This window comes from Syngnathus acus, chromosome 14, assembly GCF_901709675.1.
Source record: "Syngnathus acus chromosome 14, fSynAcu1.2, whole genome shotgun sequence".
NCBI lineage: Eukaryota > Metazoa > Chordata > Actinopteri > Syngnathiformes > Syngnathidae > Syngnathus > Syngnathus acus.
Genome location: NC_051099.1, coordinates 7,981,666 through 8,005,439, shown reverse-complemented (window position 1 = coordinate 8,005,439; position 23,774 = coordinate 7,981,666). Strand labels below are relative to the sequence as shown.

Below are 23,774 nucleotides of genomic sequence, written 5' to 3'. Positions count from 1 at the left end.
TGAAGACTTAAAAAAAAAAAAACACTCATGTTTAACTTAAATCTTTCATACATAACTTAATAACAGCTTGGAACAAACCAAAGGATAGCTTTAGGACAGTAATTATGAAACAACGTGCATTTACCACACTGTACAGATCAAATTGCCCCTTAGTCAAAGATAACATTTTAATTGTGATTTGTTTTATTTATTTTATTATCACAATGCAAAAATCAATATAGCTTGATGTTGTTGAGCATTGTTAAATAAATAACCGGGCTAGATCACAGTAATTGAATTTCTTATTACTGTCAGGGATGAAAACATTTTATCGAGGTTCAGAAAGCATTGCGGACTGGGTTAGATCACTTGTTATGCTGCTCTCATTGTCACACCACAGTTACAACGACAAGAAAAAATAATTGCATTGAAAAAACAGTAAATAAGTGCTCAATGCACGTTGTATCCGCAGATGTGCTCATTTGCGTTTGCAGGCTTAGTAAACACGAGACAAAAGTGCACATTGTGTGCGCTGCTTTCTTCCCAATTAAAAATGACGTTTCATTTGTCTGAGCTCAGTGTTTGATTTGCATTCACGGTGACATTGATTTAACTGTGGAGTGCATATTTAAAAGAAAGGCTGGGCTCTATGAGATAAAGTTGTGCTGAATTACACCCCAGATACCGTCCAAGAATGAAACTATTGATGTGCGGAAGTGATTTTGTTTTCAGAATGACATAATATGTTGACTAAACATAAGCCTACAGAATGATGGAATAAACAGAAGAAAAACATTCAAAACTTGTTCCGATTGCAGCAAAAGCTTCCTTCCATGTCAGACTGGATGCATTAAGCCACTAACATTGATGCGTCAAATGCATTTGTCCTTGATATGGCTAATTGATCATTTGATGGATCGTGGTTGTGGTCGGGACTGATTTGTGGAGGCTAACAAGCTTACGTATGCACACATTACGTAGGACGAGTAATTGAATATTGACAATCATCTCAGTTTTATAGCCTATATTTTTTTATGATAGCAAAGGATGATGCAAAAAAAACCAAATATTTTTAAAAACATTTTGTTTTGGCGTTTTAAATTAAAAAAGAAATAGCAAAATAGCTGTTCACTTTATCTTTATTATTGACAACTAACTGAAAATACAAAGAAGAAATGACACAGATTTAAGATGTCGGCCCCAAATCACATGACGGTTTTCACTCCCCCTCATAATTTGTTCAACCCACTGGTGATGCATTTTAATTCTGTCATGCATAATATCTTTTATAAATGGACTATTAATTATTAAACTTTGAAAAATGGAACAAACTAGTGCATGAGGTGCTGCTATCGCTTGGATTTAGCTAGTGTCTTAAATTAAATGTGACTACACCACACCAAACATTGGTTTCTTAATTGCCAACAACTCTTGTCTTATAATAACAGATACAATGAGTCCATTAAAATTGGAGGTGACGCTCTTGTATAAATGGTGAGAACAGTGTAAGCTCTACAGACATTAATCTAAAAAAAAGATAGGATCATCTGTCTCACTGACGTACTAAAAAACATGCTCCATCTGCAAGCATGATAAACAAGACACCAAGCTGGAACTTCGCACTGGCTTTTTCTATTGTCTTATACAGTGCAAAACAATACCACCGCTAATTTTCAATGTTCACAAATAGAATTGAGAAACCAAACATAATTTTAAACATTGCACCACAGTAACATTGACACATACCCATGTAATGTTTTTTGTTTTTTTATTATTATGAGCTTCCCTTTTATTATAACAGAATTATTATCATGCGTGACAAATTGGCAGCCATATTATTGAGGTACAGCTTCTCTTAACATATAAATAAATAATTCTCCATGAGTCACTTGGGCACCTTGATGTGTGACGAAGCTGCTGAAAATATATCATAAGAAAACATACAAAGGGGTTACATTTTTAGATCTGGGGGGAAAAAAATGTGACTGACAGGTTCGGTTTGTAAAGGGATTCAAGGTTGTTTGTTTCTTGTTAAAATAGATTTTTGATGGAAAAAATAGGACTTTGTGTCGACTTAATTGCTACGAGGATCTGTTTGTTTTAATCAAGTATGGATAAAATAATGTACTTCTGATATAAAGTAGATATGGCTCATGAGGAGTTGTTATTCAATTTCTTGACATTTCTGTTGGTCTCTCTTAACAGTCAATTCAATGTCCATCCAAGGATTGTTTGACTACTTAGCCATTCGTGGTGTTCACATCGTGGTGGCGTCTTTACTAGACACCGACTCGTTTCTCAACGCCTTGCGTCGATTTATCGCGAGAAGGGGCCAGGTAGAAGAGCTACGTTCAGATAAGGGAATGCATTTCATCGGGGTCGAGCGAGATGGGTGTTCAACACTCCAGCTGCTTCTCACCGTGGAGTATAGGAGTTCAGGCAAATACTTTGTTTTGGGGGAAAGGTTTTTAAATGAATTTTCTTCTTCTCATTTTATTTTCATCACAAAAACCTGTGATTAGAACAAGGTTGTGTCGACTTTTTCTGTATCCGCTCTGAGTATGATGGAGGGCAGCAAAGCTGTAACTTGACCACTTAACCATGCGTGCCAACCTCCTTCCTGCACTCGCCTCCATTTAGCCTGTTTTTCCTTCCTCTCTTTCCTTCTGACATCTGCTCCTCCTCATCCTTTTGAAGCTGCCCTCGCCGCTTTCCTCATTTCACCTCACACTTACGTTGTCTTTCTTTTCCTCTGACATCACAACTGTAAGTTTCCGTCCGTTTAAAGAAAAGTCTACTAAGTTTAGCGCAGCAGACTGACCAAAGATTTTGTCAATCAATAAAACCAAAGTGTTTTGTTGGCATTGTAAAATCATATTTATAGAATTGTTTATATTGGTGCATGTTAGTGATGTTATCTGGTTTCCTTTTAGCAAAGGACAGTTGACTTCACTGACACATATGCTAATGAGAGTGTAGCTAATTTGCTTTGGTCTCTGGCCCATCCTGAGCAGCAGCAGCACACTTTTGCACAGCCCGATCCTCACTTGGCTGTCATAACACAGATCACATTGACGTCACTGACATGAAAAATAGGCACTAAATCTAGGTGCACCCATGCAATATAATTAATTCTAACTATGGCTATATCTCTTTTTGTTTTTTTACATGGTCGGACAAACGATGATTGTTTTTACGTTTGTTAAACGTTCAACCTTGGGTGAGGTCCGCGTCCTACATATTTTGTACTGTGTATCTTTGTAAAGGCATACTTATTTGACTTAGCTTCTCTACTGGGTCTCAATAGATTCACATAATGTTGTAGACACTGAGTGTTCTTTGTCCTATTTGCCCTCCAAGACCTTGGTCCAATGCGAAATGATTTCGCAGGGTATGTCAGTGCATCTCCGTGCTTCAATCCAGAGATTAGATAAAGTATGGTACAATTTTGAAATGTGATTGAGGGGCTCTCGCTCAGTGTTGCCACATTAGAATGGTCACGCGTAAAGTAGGCCAAAGCAGTGTCAAGGCACATCGCTCCATACCGACTTCTCAATTTCAAATCAGCCTGAGATCCTAAGACTCTTTTTGACTTTTCTTTAGTCTACACTGGAGAATAAAAGCTGATTGCAGTTTTGCTCGGGGGGCTTAGCATTGAACATGGCTGCCTGAGGAACGTAAGCTAGTTAATTCAATGTCATCCCGTAAATCTCCTTTTAAATTGCACCCCTCTAGACATGCCGTTACAGACTGCCTTTATCTCCTCACTGTGTTTCTCCATTTTTTTTTTCTTCCACATTTTTTGTGCCAAGTGTGAAAAAAGATTACCATCTCCATCTTTATCATTATTCCAAATAAGGAACAACAGTGAAACTCAAATATCGTCGTTCGTCATCATGGCCGGGCTTTGTTATCTAGTTCTCAAAATGCCTCAGAGTTTGCGATGACGCTGTCAGACTGGTCACTCAAGCTAGGAGTGTTGTGACAGACAAGCAACACAACTAATCATTCTTATATGGCTCTTCACTAATTAGTGAGGCATGACACTATACACACACACACGCACACACACGCATATGCCCACACATTCATCGTGATCACTATAAACCATTCTCATTATCACATTAATGCTAGCCCCACACCAAAAGATAGGGATAATTACGGGTCTGACTGTGTGAGTGTGCCTGACTTGAGGCTTCTCAGAATTGACTATTTGCATAAATGATCCTGGAGTGAGTCCTGTATCTAATGAGCACATTCTTACTTCCAATTCACCTCCAGCTTTCACTGCAAAATGGATTAACCACTCAGATCCCATCGCATTTAATTTTAACCAGCAGTAGTTCAAATAAATGCTGTCACTGGCCAAAGAAAAGCAGGCATCGCCGGAATTTTTCAATTGTTTTTACATGAAAATTAATCAAAATATAGGTTTTAAAATAAAATAAAAAATGCCCACATAGTTTGGAAATACAAAAGCAACAATGTCGTTTCAACAACTTTCTTTCACAGATGATTCTGCTCTGAATATCATTGCATGCATTAAAGGTATTACCAAAAGCAATTGTGGGTAAATTAAAATCTTTTTTCTGTTGTTAGGGTTTTATTTAATTAGATCTTTTTCAACCTGCTCTTCCAAGACTTGCATTTAGTGCAAAATGTAATCATTTACATTTAGTAAACAAACAAAAAGCTCATTGTGAGTGTTTTGGAGAACGTAATGGAATTTATGTGCAGTTAAATAATGGGACAATGAATTTGAATACAACATCTTTATGGACTTTATTCATACAAAGTGCAAAGTGTATTGTTGTCTAGCTATTCTGAATATTTCAGTGGGAAATGTGCCAAGTAGAGAGTTGCGTGTCTGTGCTTTTCCTTGAAAAGCGTCTGCCATGTTTTTCCCCTGTTCGATTTCTTCTCCTAAATTTTGCGTTTTTTTATTTTCAAATATGACTCAGATGCTTTTCAAGTCTCTCTGTATGCAGCGACCTTAATCACACGCATTGTTTTCATAACCTAAGCTTGAAAGAAAATATGACTCTATAACTCCAGTATCCTCTCAGCAGGGTTCAGTGAGGATCAAATTAAGAGATGTTTAAAAGCTAAATTAATCAAGTCTGCCAAATCTTTGCCTATTAGCCCCCACAGCACTCCCCTTGTCTTCAAGGACTTCACTCTCCGTTAAAATAACATGCTGCATAATTTATAACAAAATTGCTGCCAGAACTTTGTGTATGTGGGCTTTAAAGAATCTAATAGGCTGTTGTCCAATTTTGGAGGTTATCGCATTTTTAGCATTTAAAAAAAATGGATTTGGGAGAGAGAGAGGGAAACTGATAAACTTGGGATTTCAAATGATGAGAGCTGGCTTAAACCAATAAGAAGTACCTCATTTTAGAAAGGCTGTAACACAAGACTGCATTTGATATACTATTTAACAAAAGTAAGGTGTTCAGTCAGCGCTCTCCTGCTGTCGTGCTAGTCTTGCACCTGCCTTAAAAGCTTCTTCAAACATGAGGCCACTTTAAGATGTTGTCAATTTTAAAAGCACTACTTCAAGTAAAGTAGGACCGTAAAATATTAGGTGTTGCTTCACTGATGCCTCACACAGTTGGACAACAGAGAAACTTTAAGATGTGGCTTTTGAGAAAATAAAATGTAAGGTTATGATGTACTTTAGAAGCAGAGATGGCTGCTACTTATGGAAGCAGCCATCTCCTCATCGTTTCTATTTTTGTAGCTCCCAACATATCCTGAACACAAATGGGTGGTAGCTTCAATGTCTAGGATGAGAAGATGAGTCCTCCCATTCTCCAAAGTTTTTTCAAACTACCTTGACTGTTCCATTTAAACATAGCCATAAAAATGTCCCAGTCACTGGGAGATATTACCCTCTCATGCAGCTTAGCTGACAGCACCACCATTTGTATCAAGCGGCGCCCGAGAATCTTACATCAGCCAGGTGATTTGGGTGTCGGCTTATTCCATTTAATGTGCAAAGACGGAACTTTAGTGCCAGTTCAGCCCTCAGATGGTTGACGTGAGCAGATGTTAGGAATGTAAGATAGACACACCAATTTGGGTTGGCCATAGACTTTGGCAACATGGAACATCAAGGTCGCGTTGAAATGTGTGCATCCATCTCTGGTAGTCGAATACAATAGGGTAACGCCACACATTGCATGCTATCAAAGGTTATGTTCACAACCGAGCAGCGAGTGTTTACGTCCCAGTAGAATTGTTCTAGATACTCTGACCTTGACAATCTAGTGTATTTGTTCAGTAGCCTATGCTAAGGGACAAAACATTGCTGTGTGTACAGTACAGTACATTTAGACAATTAACAAAAAAAGCAATTCAAACACTGATTTGATGAAAGTTTATTGCACGTTCAGCATTCTGTTCACGAACATCCAAAGAGCCAATATGCAGCATGATTATAGTCTTATTGCGTAAATTGTTGTTTTGAAGTGGTCATGTGAGGAGTATAATTCTTGGAATTTCAAGAAGTCTTGTCATTGTTATAAGGTTGCCAGGCAACCAACTGATACTGCAGAATTTTGATTCTCATTTATTTTGGCTAATTGTAATACTGTCAATAATTTATTCAGGTTATGGTTCATTTATTTATTTTTAAAAATCATAAATTCAATGCTTTACTTTTAGACTGCTGTCAAGTTTCATTCGTTACGTACGGACCAAAATAGGTTTCAAGTTGTTTTGACCAGTTTTACAACCTCGGGTGTGTGACACATTATGGAGTCACTCACGTTGCTGTTAGTTGACCAAATATTTTTTCCAGGCAGCTTGGTTCTGGTTTTTCTAATGAGACACATTTGCAGTCACGTCACAAATTCGAGCCTCCAGTAATGCTGCGTGTGCGGCATGGCAGGGGAAAGAGTGGATATTGTGGGCTTGAACACGATGGAGGTATGATGTGGCATTCAAGCAAATGTGGGTAGCACATCAAGCCTTTATCACACCTAAACGGCTCTGTCACTAAAGCCAGAGTGCGATAAGCACTGCCCATTCGTCTGTAATAATGTGCGGAGCAAGAACCAAATGAACTGAGTTGTGAGGGAAAGGCGCTGGCATGGCCCCCATCCATGAAAGAGTGCTTTTTAAAGGTTGTATTTATATGCTTGTATTGATTTATTTATGGCATTTATTTTCTTTGTGATCTCCTGGCCACCAGTCCAGGTTGTACCGTGCCTCTCTTCCCGACTCAGCTGAGATTGGCTCCAGCACAACCGCAACCCCAGGAGGGATAATTAGTATCCAAGATGGATGGATAGATATTTATTTTCAGTGTATTGGACTTACTACTAGTCAAACAGCTCTGAAGAATGGCATCATTAAGATTTTAATTGTATGCCAGTGATCAGGTTATTTAACAATTCTTCAATTGATCATTTTCCTACCCTCATCATTTTGGAGAGTAAAACAAAATTAGTATTCATCTTCATTACTAATGTAGACCGTACGCTTTTCATCTTGTCTCATTAGCACGCTGAAACAAACCTGTGAGGGTATTTTTAGCACAGTACAGTAGGACCTGTAGGCTTCAGATTATCTAAGGTTAAGAAAATGGAAGTATAATAAGTCTGTTTTGGGGTCACAGTGTTGGCAACATATTCGATTTTTTTTTTAATTTGTGTAGCAACATTGACAAATTGTACACTCATGACATCACACTCACATTCACTTCATCACTGAGTGGGAACTGAACCCAAACTGCATGTTTGGACACGGCTATGCCATTATTGTTTGAACACATACATATGTATTCTGACCCTTGTAACCCTTATTGTCTTGTAGGTGTTGTTGGCCCCCTGACTGCAGCTTTGGACCATCAAAAGAAGAAGACACATGAGCCTCCTGGTTCAACTTGAGAATGTTACCAAAACCACCACAGCACCATGTCACCCAAGGAAAACTATTAACAAAAGTCCTCTTTTTGCCTTCGCTCTCCTCTATGACTGTGAATCTGTGATCATCAAGCTGATGTCTTATTAAGATGACAAAAGGAGCTTTTATTTTGGACATGCTTTTTCCTCTCTATGCTGCCGGCCACCAAGGCTTTGGTGGGAAACGTCAACGTACCCCTCAAAGGAATGCCAACCCCTGTCTGGTTTGGCTCCTGGGGATCGTACTACACCTGACCCTCTCCTCGTGTCAGCGAGTTGACAAAAACCCGATAATATCCACGGGCTATGGAAAGATACGTGGCGTCAGAAAGGAGCTCAACAACGAGATCCTGGGCCCCGTGGAACAATACTTGGGAGTACCCTACGCCACCGCGCCCATTGGCGAACGGCGCTTTCAGCCCCCCGAGGCTCCCGGGTCCTGGCAGGAGATCCGTAACGCCACCCAATTTGCGCCCGTGTGTCCCCAAAATGTTCACGGGGTGTTACCTGAGATCATGCTCCCTGTGTGGTTCACAGACAATCTGGATGCTGCAGCTACCTATGTTCAGAACCAGAGCGAGGACTGCCTTTACCTCAACATCTACGTACCAACAGAGGATGGTGAGTGACAACAACAAAGTCTTATATTGATACCTTATTGCTGTTAAGTTCCGCGAAGCTATGTCTCGGAGGAATAGACTGGAATTCTTAATTTGAATTTTCTTTTCCACTGAGTAGCTCTCATAACAAATATATTTAAATTGTATTCAGTGTAATAACTGTGCTTGACTGAAGGGTTACCACATCAGTACTTTCCTCCATATTAGTTCTTAATAAGGTCAGGAGGAAGTGGTAATTAAGGCTGCTAGGATTAGTGTGAGCTAGGTGGGTAAAGAATACAAACAGAATCTAACACCAAAAACAACCTTGTTTTGGCCTCCCGGGGTAAAATTAAAAAAAAAAAGAGAATATAGCATCATGCAAAATATGGTTCTCTTAATAGGCTCATTGTTTGTTCTTTAATTAATTGGCAGGTAAAAGAAAACACCATCAAAGTCCAACTTTAGAAGCAGTGCTAATGAGTATGCTGGACTAATGAAAAATGTTAAAAAAAGCAACAACAAAAAACAATTCCCTTCACTTTGGAATCGCAGTGGATTTCAGCCTACACAGTTTTACAGTATGTCAGCTTTACTTTGGCTACCAGTGATGATGCCTTGCTCGAGATTATTATTGTTTCAGTGAAAACACATGTTATTGCAGTGTAAACACATTAATGCCTCTTTTATGAGTCAATCAAAAGAGAAGATATTTGGCGAAATGTTGACAGAGCTGTTGTTAGGTTGTACTTTATTCATCATACGGTGCTCTTTCTCGCTAATAACAATAACGGATGACGCAAAATGCGCGGCGCTATTCCCGGGAGAATAGGTGTACAAACGAGGGAAACAGTCTTACGCGCGGCCCTTCTGCTTGTCAGAATCTGTCACTTACAGTCAGGGGTCGCCACTTACAAAGCTGATGCGGTCCCTGAGGATGTGTTTCATCTCGTGTGAAAAAGACAAAAAGAGCTTAGAGGAAAATAATTCAAACATGTTTCCATCGTTCCATATGTAACTGTCACGATCTCTCGATTTGTTTACTTTGCCTATGGCAGACATGTCTTTAGCAGTGTCGATTTGTTGCAAAGCCTTTCACGCATGGGCGACTCTGACACATGATGCTGCCTGGAACTGCTCGGGAACCTCATCACACGCCTCTCACTGAAGGTGTAACTGATGACGACACGGAACAGTTGGTCAATAATTAAGTCCAACCATATGCCATCCTTTTTAAGGTTTGTTCATTTAAATTCATGGAAAGTGATTTGGCCTTGAGTTCAGTTAGACAGAACTTGCCAAGACGTACACTCACCTGCACGCACCATGGGATCCAGTTAGATCCAAATAAGTGCGACATTGATCATTCTGATTCTACTCGTTAGTCGTTAGTCTGGTTCATAGCTTGGATTACAGTAAAATGACTAATAGTGATTTTGACAGTGCAGATGAAGATGTTGATTGACTTTTTTTGGTTTTCTTTTTCTCCATACTTTTGTTGGATTTTCTCCATTTTCAATCAATAACACGTCAGGTTGATTTCAAAATGGTTCGAGTGATCAAATGTGGATTCAGCTCCCAGGTTGTCACTCAGAGGATCTCAGTGGTTAAATAATAGACTTAATTTTACTCAAATGCTTCTTTTACCGCCCTAGGAGAGTTAGTGGAAATGTGTGTGGATGTGATGATGTCATGTCGTTGTAAAGGTCAGCCAAGAAATCTAGTCCATTTTGTCCATCCCAAAATATAACGCTTTATATCATCTTCCACACACCAAGAGGGAGTAATAAACTTTTTTTTTTCGTTTCACGCTTCTATAAATTTTATTAGGTCACTTTTTACTAATGTAGCAGTGAGCGGTGGATTTCATGCCTGTTCTGTGTGGGAGATAGTTTTAGGAATCCTAATCCAACTCATAACTTGCGTGTTAAAATTCATATGCTGCTTGAATCAAATTGACTTCCAAATCGAAGTGCGTGGCTTGGTTTCTGATAAGTTTCAATTCCAGAAAACGACAGCACGTCCAATCATACAACGATCAGCTATTTCGTTTTCATACCCTCAGTGATCACATTCTTTGTGCTATTTATTGCACAAAATAAGTCATTTTTCTTTCTGCACCCACCACCCTCCCGCCCTGATCTGGAAGCAAGCCCTCGTCTCTCCTCCATCGTTATGCAGATGGCGGCAGAATGGGTCACTGTTCGGAATGCAAATGAACCCAATGCCCTTCTCCGGCTGGCCTATGGCTGTATTGAGCTGCCAATAACCACAAGCAAAGACGGCATCCGTGTGTGACGATGTCGCGTATTTGCTATGTCTGGATGCCGTGATTCGCTTGCTTGTATTTTTACTCTTGTTAGCAGTAACTGGGCGGAGCCAGCCGCTGTGATGTTCCTGATTATAATTGGTCACAGTCCTAATCTTTTATGACAGGCTGTTATGACTGAAGTAGGACATCAGAGCAGGAGAGCAGCTGGCCGGAAATTCATTAGAAGAAGATGAAGAAGAATGTGTATATTTGAGAAGATTGCCCCAAAGAGGGAATCAAGTCTTGGAGATATTTTCTGTTTGATTGCAATGGAAGCACACACAGATAATTATCAATCCATCCATGTTCTGATGAATTTCTTTTTCAACTTTCAAATATATAAATGAGAAATTTTTTCGATAGGCATCCAGTCCAAAACAAGTACACCCTCTCTCTCTCTCTCTCACCCCACCCCCACTCGTGACGTTCTTCCTGCAGTGTCTTGCACAACTAGGCTGCACCGTCTTGCTGCCTTCCTATTTCCTCAAGACACACCTCAACTAGAAGGCCTGAGATCCTTCATTTTTATTACTGCTCGAGCAGTCGTTTACAGTGCTGTGCTCTTTATTAAAACCATATTTCAAGGGTGGAATGGTTGAAGTGAGAAGGGTGCAGGAGGCTGGGGGGTACAGTAGAAATGGAGATCCGGAGCGGTGTGTAGGCCCACATGTGCCGGGAGCAGCTGGATGCAGGGCTTGCTGTGTCACACACCTTGTCAAGCAGACAGGCCAGCGCAGACATGACATAGCGCAGCTTCATCCCATTTACTGCAGAGAGGAAATGGAGAGAGACAGGAGACAGCTTGCACTGCGGCCACTAGCTCACTGAACCGAATAGAAACGCTACTGAATGAGAGATGGAGCTACATTAGGTCAAACAGTGCTGGGGAAAAGCTCAGCTAAATGCTCCTTGTGTATTGGCCAGCGCTGCCACATCATGTGACCTACCAGCAGGCCCTCCTTCTGGGCCATATGGGGCGAAATGCTTATGACCCAAAAACATTGTTTGTTTTCATTATCCTTTCATGCGTTTAGTTTGTGTTCACTCACCAGTGGCCTCTTCTCAAAAGAACAATTTCATGTAATGCAAAAAAAAAAAAAAAATTCCCTTGAGCATATCTTTTTGTCATTGCTTTTTTGTACTGGCCAATTATCTCTTTACAGCCTTCTGTTATTGGCTGAATGCTGCGAGACTTGAATATCCACATCACTGTAATGATATTCGACAGCACAAAAAGTGCTAAATGTTTGACACGTTAATGATGGGGAAGAGCAAAGATGGACTCCTCAATGGAGTCGAAAATCTACAGGAGCAAAAAAGTCCCTTGAGAGGCAAATTTTGAAAATTTGATTAAATGGATTTATTAAGTATTGCATCTCAATCCGGACACAGCAATGCTCATTTCGTCCACCCGCCATTTTCTAGAATATACGTATAAGTATGCCTCACAGTATAATTGTTCTTTTTTTCCATGTCAGCTGAAGTTTTTCTGTCAGCACACGCAGGAAGCTAATCGGAAACAAATTTGCCGATCACTGGGCGGAAGTGCTCCCGGGTGCTTGAGCAAATAGTCCATTGGAGCTTGTTAGATTGTGCTGGTAAACATGTTTTATCTCGTAAAAAAACAAAGCAATGAAACTGTATGAGCTTTTTAACTAATTTCAGTCAATTACTTTTCATCATATGTGAAATTCTCTTGGGGTCATGAAGCATATTTCAGTGTGATGTTGTCTTCTCCTCTTCCTTCCAGCGTGTGGTTTAATGTCTGATGGTACTTAGACCTAACAGATGTTGTGGAAAGTATTATAATCTACATATATATTATAACGCAGATTTTAGTTTGGTGTTGTGGAAAATATTCTGTCTGATGTAACCATCATTTTAAAGTGCTGTTTGGTTAAATGGCAAATTTCATCTCATAAATTCAGGACAATGTTTTTCTTGCATGATGAAGTCAGGCTGGCTCTGGTTGTGGTGGTGCTTGTCTAAAATGTTGCCGACACTTCTTTTTGAGCGGGCCCTATCCTCACATACACATACTGCTCTTTATAGGCAGTAGAAAATGAATGAAATCAGAGTCATTGCCATTAAGAAGAGAGGTGTGGTTTTAGAGTGGCGCTAAGTAGTGGAAAATTGCTGACAAGATGGAGGACTAATGTGTCTTTCTATCCATTACCGCTCTGCCTACCTGGCTGTTCTCTATTAGCAGCGTAGCTCAGGACCAACTGTGCCTCCTCTCTCTATTGCACTAAGTACTATCTGGATCAAGCGTCTTCTTGGTGGTTTAGGGGAGGATGCAGGAAATCCATTCAGCATTGATCTTTTTTCCATTTAGAAGGAAGATAAACATTTTATGTCAGGAAGTTGGATTCATATAGACATATGGGATGAAAATGCTGCATTGCCGTGGCAGTGTGTTGTTGTGGTGCCTTTATTTATCCGGTGCTTTATACAGAAACCCGAAAACCTTTATTTTGGTCATATGTCGACTTTTGTTTTTCTCCACACAAAATCAAAGTTACAGTTTGCTCTGTCAAGCATGTCGGGCACGCGATGAATCAAACAGTTAAGACAGGAGCGGCACAATGAGTTTTGTGGCAATGTGCTGCTGGGCAGGTCGGAGTAGCACAGCAACAGATGTTTAGGACCTTGTTAACATGCTTTGTGCAGCATGTGTGGATTTAATGAGTGTGGCTTTGTGAATTAGAGAGCCCTTTAGTGGCTTCCTTGAAGACTTGACTGTACAGATAGTGATTTCAAAACAACAGCAGACACAGGTGTAGCTGAGGGCAGATGGAGCACTCTATTGACAGAAAGGGAGAAAACGCAAATGAATGGGATCCTTATCAGGGAGGACTAGCAGGCTAAGGTGTCGCTTGGCTAAGGTCACGTTGATAAACGTGTGCTATTGGCACGTTTAACTGGCTTTACTATTACGGCTTAATGTGGGGCTCCTTTACTTGACCTTGACGACAGGCGGGTTGTAGTTTCGAGAGCAACCTGAAAATAAATGCCGATACTTTACCACCTTTCAGTTAATTTAAGTGACTTGTAATCTATCGAGGTTACTTTTAGAATTAGCTCGTCCCTGAAGTAATTAGGTTACTCTTTCATGCATGTCATCTGTAAAGTTATTTTTCAAGGTTACTGTGGAGACATGACATCACAAATGATCTTTTATCAATTTTTCTTCAGTGTTGTGTTTGGTAGTGGAATCTCATGCACCATGTAGAGATTATATTTAGCCCTGCAACAGCATCCTTAGGTCAACTTCAGCATCCTAACTTTAGTTTGGTGAATAGTCCCGCATGGAGGAATCCCACAGCTGAGTTTGAGGGTAAAACTCTGCAGCCAAATATGATGCATAGGATTGGGTACAGTTTTTTTGAGGAGCAGGAAGTCAGATGTTCCCATCATATGGAATCCTGTTTAATTTTTGAATAAAATAGTCTAGCAGAGTATATGACAAACTGCAACATTTATGTGCTGGTCGTTGGCACCCCAACTACAAATCACAGAAATCAATCACTCAGAGGTGTTAAATCATGGGCGAGATGGAAAATATACAGTACACCCATTTGAATATAGGAGAAACCCAGGAAGAAAATAAGCACTGTAATTATAATTTTCACAAAATGACCAAAGCTCTACTTTTAAAGCACTCACAGTGGGAAGTCATGCAGAGGACAGCCACAGCGGGACTTTGGTGTTTCTTAGCTTCAGGCAACAAAGCAGCCCAGTGCCTAACATACCTCATCCAAGAGAAAAGGATAGTAGGCCTGATTAAAGTCTGGACTATAATACTTAAACCACACAAAGAATTGATGACAAATGCAAGAAATATGTCACAATAAGAGAACATGAAAACAACAATGTCCAGAAGCTCTTATGTTGAGAGGGAGAGTTGCAGCAAAGATAACAAGGTTACTTCACTGGCCAATCATTTTCTGTTTTGTTTTTCAGCTTCCAAATTAAACTTGGTAATACAAAGTTTTGTTTTTCCCCAGCGTGCCTGTTTGCTGATTTACTTTTGTTCACACTGAGATTTACAGGAGTCGGATTGTGTTGCTGGAAACGATAAGCTCCGCTTGTCCTGTTTTTGCTCTTTGAGTAGAATATATGATCTCCTTACTAAATAGAACTGCAGACTTTTTTTATTCATTTGGATACAGGACATGATTATGTGCGCTTGTCACAGTCGTGGATCAACTTGCTTTTCTGACTGAAAAGAGTGATCATTTGATTGTTCTCATTTTTCTACACAAAACAGCATGGTGTCAGGAACGATTAGGGGAAGGATGGAGGAGAAGCAGCCCCCGGGGGTCATTCGCCAGGCAGTCCGTGACAAGACACTGAGCAGTTTAAACAGTTGACTTTTTGGTTATCCACTCATAAAAACAACTGTGTAATCCTTAGTAACAAGTGTATCATTAGCTGTGTGTGGAAAACAAAGTTTGCCGTTCTGCTATTTTTCCTTGTCTTTTTTCCTGGGTGACTTGTGGTTTTGTGTTGCTACAATCTTTTTTGAATTTTCTTTTTTCTTCCTTGTTGCTTAGGTCCACTCACGAAAAAACAGGACGAATCGACAATGAACAGACCAAGGGATGAAGGTATTTTTTTTCCCGTGATATTTTCCTGTATCTTACGCTCTGTCATCAAATTTTCCCCCCATGTGTACAAATAAGGAAATACATATTTTCCACTGTTATGTAGTGCTCTCATTTACACACAGACATATGTCACGGTTGATTTAGCCAAATGTTTCTTTTTTTGTGCCGGGGTATTTTATTTTCATTTCCTGAAAAGATCCCCTACACGCTAATCACTTTTAATATGTGCTGCATTTGTTAAAATCAATATTTAGGCATAGCTAACCATTTTATTTATGCAACGCTGTTCCTTTTCCAAACATTGTGAACTACTACTAAATACTGGATGATGTTTACTGCCAGAGACAGAAGCCCTTACTATTTTGATGATGCAGCCAAATAAGCACAAGCACAGTGTGCATCTGTTCCCATTCGCGTGCCCAGACATAGTGTACATAACAAAGTATTATGCACACGTGAAGCTCTTTACATTTCTATTTGTACATCCGTGCCGGCTTTAGCTTTTTGCATGTGCATGCCCCAGCGCATTTGTTCTCATTTGTTCCAATGTGTGCATTTGCACCGTAAAGAAAGGAAAAGATCTGTATAGGATTACAAAAGCGGGAGAGGAAGAAAACAGAAAACAAGGAAAACACATGAGCACAAGGGCAGGCTATGAAAGGAAGATGGGGGAAAAACAGTAATAATGATGAGATGACATTTATAGCGCTTTGGACGTGATAGAGATGTAGAAAAAGACGGCAGAAGCAAGATGAGAACCGAGCCGGTAAAGCTTGACATTTATGTCAACACATCGGATGGATTAGAAGGAGTTGCGAAGGCCAGAACTCGTCAGTTAATTGCTTCGATTTGGAGTACGCATTATGCCCCAAAACGTCGGTTATTTTTAAGTTATATTCAAAATGTGAGGGCGTACCTGTAGTCCTGAATCTAGTGAATGTTTTTGGTGGCAGCTGAAGCTGGATTGTTCTATTGGGAGTCATGGAGATGACCCCGAAAATGTGTACATGTATCACCTTTATACTCATCCAGTCCTGATGAGATCATCCTTGCGTCTAATTCACTTTTTCCATCTCAGTGAGTGCAGTGAGCAACCATTTTTTTTCACATGAATGGCTTAATAACCTACACGTTGTTTGAGATGCTACACGAAACATATTTTATTTTTAGATTTATTTTAAAAATGTGGTGAAGAGAAGAAATGTTACAGCTCATTTTTCAAAGACCGGGTTGTTACATTTAGTTTCAGAACAATTCATGATGTTTCTATGATTTTTATAATTGTGCTGATCCCACAATGAATATTAAAACCTCCGATTATTACCGCTGTACTGAAATATTAAAAGCAAACAATGATTCATTCTCACTTGAATCCGAAAATGATTTGGCATTCATTATTAACAGCCATCTCAATTCCAGCCTACACCAGTTTCCGCATTGCCCTCAAATATACAATTACAAATTGATAAATGGCTGTAACCTAAAGCAAGCAGTCTGTTAGCATGGTTGTGTGTGTTGTGTATATTTGTTCACACACATTGAAATGTCATTTACAATCTCAGTTTGGGCCTTGGCATGGCAGCTACATGTCAATTGATTAGTTTCTGTTTGCCGAAGAATTACATTTTGCGATGATGCCTTCATGCAGGCGTGTGACTCTTCTATACTGTCCTGGTATTGCTAGCATAATTGAATTTGTTTACGGGTCCTCTGGGAAATCAGAGCAAGTTTAGAATACACCAGAGAAGAGCAGCGTGTTCAAGTGTGGGACAGAAAATTGTTTAATTTTTTTGTAGCTGTCTGCTTTAGTCACTGGTGTGATCCATAAATGTTGCAGCTTGTCGTGTCGTGCGCATTTGTGTGTGTGTTGTGTGTGCGTGTGTCGCACCCAAGACTATATGCAACCTGAGATTCAGGTGGTGATGCAGACGGCTGTGCAAGGACGTGAGTTGAATCTGTTACCACGGCAACAGGCATTCAGTGAGTCGGTGCAATGGAATGGCTGGTGCAGTTCTATTAGCGAGAAGCAGTTTCCATAGCGACTCAGCATCGCAGCTGCCGATGCAAGCATTGTGCATGTGTGTGTCTTTCTGTGCGTGTGTGTGTGTCTGCTTGAGGACGATGTGAATGTGAGTGTTCATTAGCGTATCCCACTGTGTATGACTGGCTTTTTAGCATCTCATGTTTTTTTCATCTCCGCTATCATGTTGTTGTTTTTCTGGTGTGAACCTTCCGAACCACGTCGTTAGCCCCCCCCCCCCCCCCCCCAACACACATACTTGTGCGAACACACGCACACGCGCGCACACTTGGGTTCTGTCACGCTGTCCTATTTTCATCCTCATCCTCTCTGTCTTATACCTCTTTATCTCGCTTCCTCTCCTGCTATCTCTGTCTCAGCCCCATCACCAAGTGCTTTGCCTCATCGGGGGTAAACAGATGCTGCGGCTGTTATTTATGTTTCCACTTGGTCTACCTTTCATACAAATTATCCACATGGCCTGCACAGTGCAGACACTCATTTTAACCGGGCTGCACCGACAAAGCTGTCAGAGCTCGGATTCGGAGACCATACCAACGACGCAGTGAGAGGGGGGAAGCAGTGAGGCTGAGCTCCAAACATGGATGGACTCAAACACACCACAAGCAGAGAGTGCATCAGAGCTGGATGTACTATTTTCCCAACACATAATTTTGGAAGGTGGCATCCCTGCTTGGGATGAGGGACTATATGATAAAAAGTAGAAACATTTGCACTGAAAATTTGCAGTGAGGGTTTGATTGACACGTCATTAATATAAAGACAGTTAGTTTGTATTAAAGTCAAACTGCCCCAAGGCTCAGGAAGTCATGGGATATGTGTGCAACCTTCATATTTTGCTTTTTTTGTATTCAGTTTGAATAACTACAAAAAAGTGGAGTTCATTTGAATTTCACATTTTAATGTTTCATACTACATTTTCATGTCCTGACCTCAATTTGAATGTGTGGGATGCAGCTCCTTGAAAGTGCTTGTTTCGTTTTCTAAAGTCAGGTTTGATATATTTTGTGTGTGTGTCATCCGCAGATATTCGAGATCGACGTAAGAAGCCAGTGATGTTGTTCATCCACGGCGGCTCCTACATGGAAGGCTCAGGGAACATGTTTGATGGCAGTGTCCTTGCGGCGTATGGAAATGTCATCGTGGTCACCATGAACTATCGACTGGGCGTGCTTGGTAAGTGTGGTGTCACACGTTCTATTTGATACTTTTGTCTCTTTGAGCCATTTCACCTTGGTGGCCTCCATCCCTGTTTGCATTCCGCCAGTGAAAACTAGAGTTGCAATCTGTGCTATTATGTAGGATAAAGTGGTAAATGTGTCCCCTCTGTCACAATTTGGCTGCACATGCCACCAATACAGCAAACGCATGTGTTTACATTCATCATCATCTTTTGCACACATTATCTGTGCGGCTTCCCTGTTGAGTAATCAGACCTTGTTTGGTGCATCACGGCTGTTTCAACACTTGTGAACAATGACAAACATGGGGATGAGAGGAGTTTAGGATGCCATCCAAGAATGGCATTCCATATTAACACAGGGTAACATGATCCAGTCCATTGGGGAGACGCCCAGGGACAAGGACAAAGTGAGTTTGGTGACTGCAACCTGCAGCTGTACCCTGCCCACTTCATCAGTGTGACGCTTTAAACATGCTGTCAGACTAAGTCACAAACATTAGCAAGTTGAGCATGTGATTCGTGACCACAAGTTTGCAAAGTTCACCAAATTCACATTTTGACACGGTTGTCTTCTGTGGTTTGTTTTGCGACAAGCTGTATCAACAGCAGAATGTAGTGTGCACTTTGAGTATTCAAGGCGGAGATGTTTGATATGCACTCATGCATTCCACAATATGTTTACTGCTCTGCAACTATCCCATTAAGATGCAGACGGAACACGTGTTTAAATAGGTGGGGAGTGATTCTGCTCGAGTGATTCGGAGTCATGACGCGGATGCCCTTGATTCTTTTACCACTGTTGTCATGTGGTTAGACGCAAATATGCTTTAAATAAGTTACTGTACTAAGCCGAGTATACGTTTGTCTGTGTATGCGCAGGATAAACGTATGTTTGAAATTGACTGTGTGTGTGTGTGTGTGTGTGTGTTTGTGTGTGTGTGTGTGTGTGTGTGTGTGTGTGTGTGTGTGTGTGTGTGTGTGTGTGTGTGTGTGTGTGTGTGTGTGCGCACATGCGCGTGAGCGTGTGTGTGTGTGTTCGTGCGTGCGTGCGTGCGCACTAGCCTGCTGTATTTCAATAGTTTTATGCTTTAATCTTTCGGATTTTCCCGTACTTACATGGCGGCAAACTTATTCACGCCATCTTCATTTCATGCGACGCCTGTACCTTTAAGAGGCTGATAGGGGATCAGGAATAAGGAAGGAAGACAGAGCAGGGAATGGAGGCAGATGAGCAAGAGAGAATCATAGAGAGACAGTGAGAGAAAGAGAAGAGGAGATGGGAAAGGGCTAAAAATAAATCCTCAGAAGTGCCTTTTCAATCTGCAGCATTGCAAAGTATTCATTCAAAAGAAGGCTGTACCAGTAGGTCCAATTGCACCTCCACATTTGAAGTTGCGTACCCTGACACATATCGACATGGCTTTGTTTTCTTTTTTTCAATAAAAGCAGAACCCTGCATTTTGAAGTGAAATATTTATATAATATCCATAATATTACTGTGGAATCTAACTGGAATAAAAAATACAGCAAGGAGCATAGGTCAGGTGATGGTTGCGAACCTTCCTCCTGCTCCAGGCTCAGAGAGCCTTCTGATTTGTGCTGCACAGCCATCTGTTCACATTAATGAACTAATTAACTAATTAATGAACTCTGGAGAAAAAGACCACCGTCCTGGGCTCTGGGTGTGAGTGTATTTTTCACCTCAGGAAGAAGAGATATATGTTTCTACTTTGGGATGCTGCCAAAATTGAGCTAGTTGGCTGCACGTGTACCTGACGTGTTCTTCAATGAATTCCACAGCTTTGAAACTAAAGTCAGGTACACGCTAAAGTCACGATTTTTCACGATTCTGATAAAGGACATCAACTATTGTGTCTTATAACATTGTCCTATATAAGAATATCCATCTGCTGGAAAAACAGGATTTACCAATAACCTCTGATGAGATCTGTGAGCGTGAACTCCTAATGCAGTGTCACATAATAATAATAATAATTGGACCACTAATGTGTGGTGATGAATGTAAAATGTCGTTATGAGTCATTCATAGGCACATGCGATTGAGGGAATACATGGAACACCAAATGTGAATAGTGAGTACATTGTGAATTCAAACTGCCAAATGACAGTATAGTTGGATTTCATTAAATAACATTCCATGATTTAAAAAAATATATATATTATTTTGTTTTATGAATAGAACGGTGCGTTAAAACATTTTTAAACTCTTATAATGCTTTCCTAACTGACAGCTCAATTTGACTAGCAAATCTTATTACTGCTGGAAAATGGGAATTCAAATCAAAATGACCCTGAATAAATAATCATGTGTTGTGCAGGAAAACAGCCAAAATGACAAAGAACCTGACTTGCTGATAGTGAAATCAGAGAGCATGAAGATTGTCACTACCTCCCTCTGTGTCTCTGGAGTCCCCTCGCTCAGGGGTCACCTACCCCGGGGGTCCATCGTGCACTTGGCAGTCACCCAATTGCCTCAATGTTAGCCATCACTCCACCACATGTAGTGGAGCGGCTGTTTAGCAGCCCTTCTGAACTGGAATTTAACTTTTCACCAACAACTGTGCAAAAACATCTGGAAATGTTGTACTGTGCTTGGTAGCTAGTGAGCTTTGCCATAAAACATTGCTTGACCTTTCCTTCATCCAAAATAAGGCTATGTTTGTTGGAAAAGACTCAGTTATAAGGACAAATATATATTATATTAATATTGGTCTGCCACTGTTGCTTTGGTAAGTACTGTATTTGTGCATGCCTAAAGGAAATCCTAACATGGATGCAAACTACCCAGTTAATGTTCTTGTTTCTCAAAAAAAAAAATGCTTTTGGAGAACTTTTGCTAGTTTACAAAATGCTGCCAATGATTGACACTGCTTTTTATCTCTTTTAAAAGATAGTGTCGCGTAATCAGACCCTTAGGCCAGCACTAGCTTTGCTCATTTGATTCACATTTTTTTTACAGCACAGTTGTTTTTTACTCAGTAAAAATGCACATACTGTTTGGGAAGGTATTCATTAGGGCTTCATTTCGTTTAGGATTCAGAAGTAAGTTAAATGTGAAGGGAGCTGGACTAGAGAGTGACTTTTTATGTATTTTATTTTTTTTATTTTGTCTTACTGATTTTAATATAAGACACTCTGGAATACTTGTGTGGCTACTATTACTTAGTTGTATTTATTCCTATTATTTAATATTATTATATTATATTCAATTACTCCGCACCATGCTTTCATTCATTGAGTTTGACGGTCTTCAGCATTTATTTAAAGGTTAACAACTCTTCCCACACTTTGCAAGCGGCAAGAGTTGAATATGCAAATGTTCGCATACGTTAAATGCTGCTCTCAGCACTTAATCCAGGAAGAAGCCCAACTCAGCAAACAGATAGATAGATAGATAGATAGATAGATAGATAGATAGATAGATAGATAGATAGATAGATAGATAGATAGATAGATAGATAGATAGATAGATAGATAGATAGATAGATAGATGGACGGACGGACGGACGGACGGACGGACGGACGGACGGACGGACAGACAGACAGACAGATAGATAGAGCGAGAGAGAGAGAGAGAGAGAGCGTAAACTTAGTGAATGAGAAAGACGAGATTTTTGTGCATCAATGGTAGGCAGCATACGTAACATCATTTGTCATGTTATCCTTGAATAGACAACCACAGAGTAGCCATGAAGTTCACAAACCATTTTGTGTTGTGGTTCCATTTTGCGTGTGCGGGCGTGCGGGCGTGTGCTTGAAAATGTGCGTGCGTGTCTGTGTTTGGGCAAGCGCTTTAGCGAGTATGTGCCCATATCATTTAGCCTGAAGCTCTGGACAGTTGCCAGGCAACGATGGCAGGAAGCTCAGCACCCAGCCACAGAGCAGACACTTCCATATGACTCTGGTTTTGACAAGAGGCAAAGGTCAGCAACGATACCTTTTCAGGTCACAGTCACATTTGGGAGAAAGTTAGTCATTTGCAGAGTTGATCTGAGGATAACGCCTTTATTCTTTTACGTACATCTGTAATCCGAATAATATCTGTCGCCTGTCTTATTGTGATGACCACTTTTTGTTTTTGTAAGATACATACAGCACAGTGGTTAGCACATCTGCCTCAAAGTTTGTACGGATTTTCTACATGTACTGTAGTTTTCTCCCACATTCCAGAAATATGTTAATTGATGTGAGTGAGAATTGTTTGATGCCATTGACTAGCAGCCAGTCCAGAGTGTACGCCACCTCTTGCCCAAGGCCAGATAGGCCCAATGAGGACAAGCACTACACAAAATAGATGGACGGCTGAACAATCAGATACTCAAAGCTCCATTGTTGTTGTACAAAAGACAGAATGTTTCAGCATGTCTGCCTTTTAAATGATACTTAACAATCACTATTGTGGTTCTGGTTTTCATTAGTGATTGAGATTCATCCAACTATCCATCCAACTAATTGGTCCATTGGTTTGATGACAGGCACTCACATGCGGCACATTAACTAAATGCACTGCATCGTACTAGATTTTCATGCAGCTGAGCTGAATTGTTTGAAACACACCTCAGTGTGATGCAATGCAGTTCAAAACTTACTGCAAACTGCAGCTACGAAAATGAGTATTTTATTACTCTGACAATGTCTAACAAAATTAAGATTGTGTCTGTTTTGCGCTGAGCGAATGTAGTTTAATCGTGGTGGAGTGATGCAAACATGACCTGATAGTTAAATGTCTAAAGTCTATTTGTCTGTCTGTCCTGTCTATGTTCTGTCACGAGGACAACGGCTGAAATTTAGCTCCGGCTAATTCCGACTGGTTTTACACTGGGATGTTTGTATATATGTCTATATATTTAGTGTTCATCAAACTGGTACTGTCCTGTCTAAATAAATAAATAAAATAAAATAAATAAAATAAAACCTGCCTGGACCTGAATTAGCCACAGCCTTTTATACACACAAAAAATATTATTGAAGATTTTATAGGTGTGGAAGACAATGTGAACATTGTCAGTCTTGATGTCATCACAGTGGATCCCACCCATCACTAAATGACTGTTGGGACATGCTCCATCTGATGATGTACAGTGTAACACAGTATTATGAATCACAATGACTAGGTTAGG

The 23,774-nt window shown here is 40.3% G+C and overlaps 1 protein-coding gene across 1 annotated transcript in view; it reads left to right on the top strand.

Moving 5' to 3' along the window:
- The window catches only part of nlgn2b (neuroligin 2b), a 40,665-nt gene that overhangs the window by 5,599 nt on the left and 11,292 nt on the right, over positions 1–23,774 (top strand). Inside the window, exons 2-4 of the mRNA XM_037269504.1 lie at positions 7,801–8,510; positions 15,356–15,409; positions 18,477–18,626. Coding sequence (XP_037125399.1) covers positions 8,000–8,510; positions 15,356–15,409; positions 18,477–18,626 — 715 coding nt within the window. The 5' untranslated portion in view covers positions 7,801–7,999. The remainder of the gene's footprint in view (positions 1–7,800; positions 8,511–15,355; positions 15,410–18,476; positions 18,627–23,774) is intronic.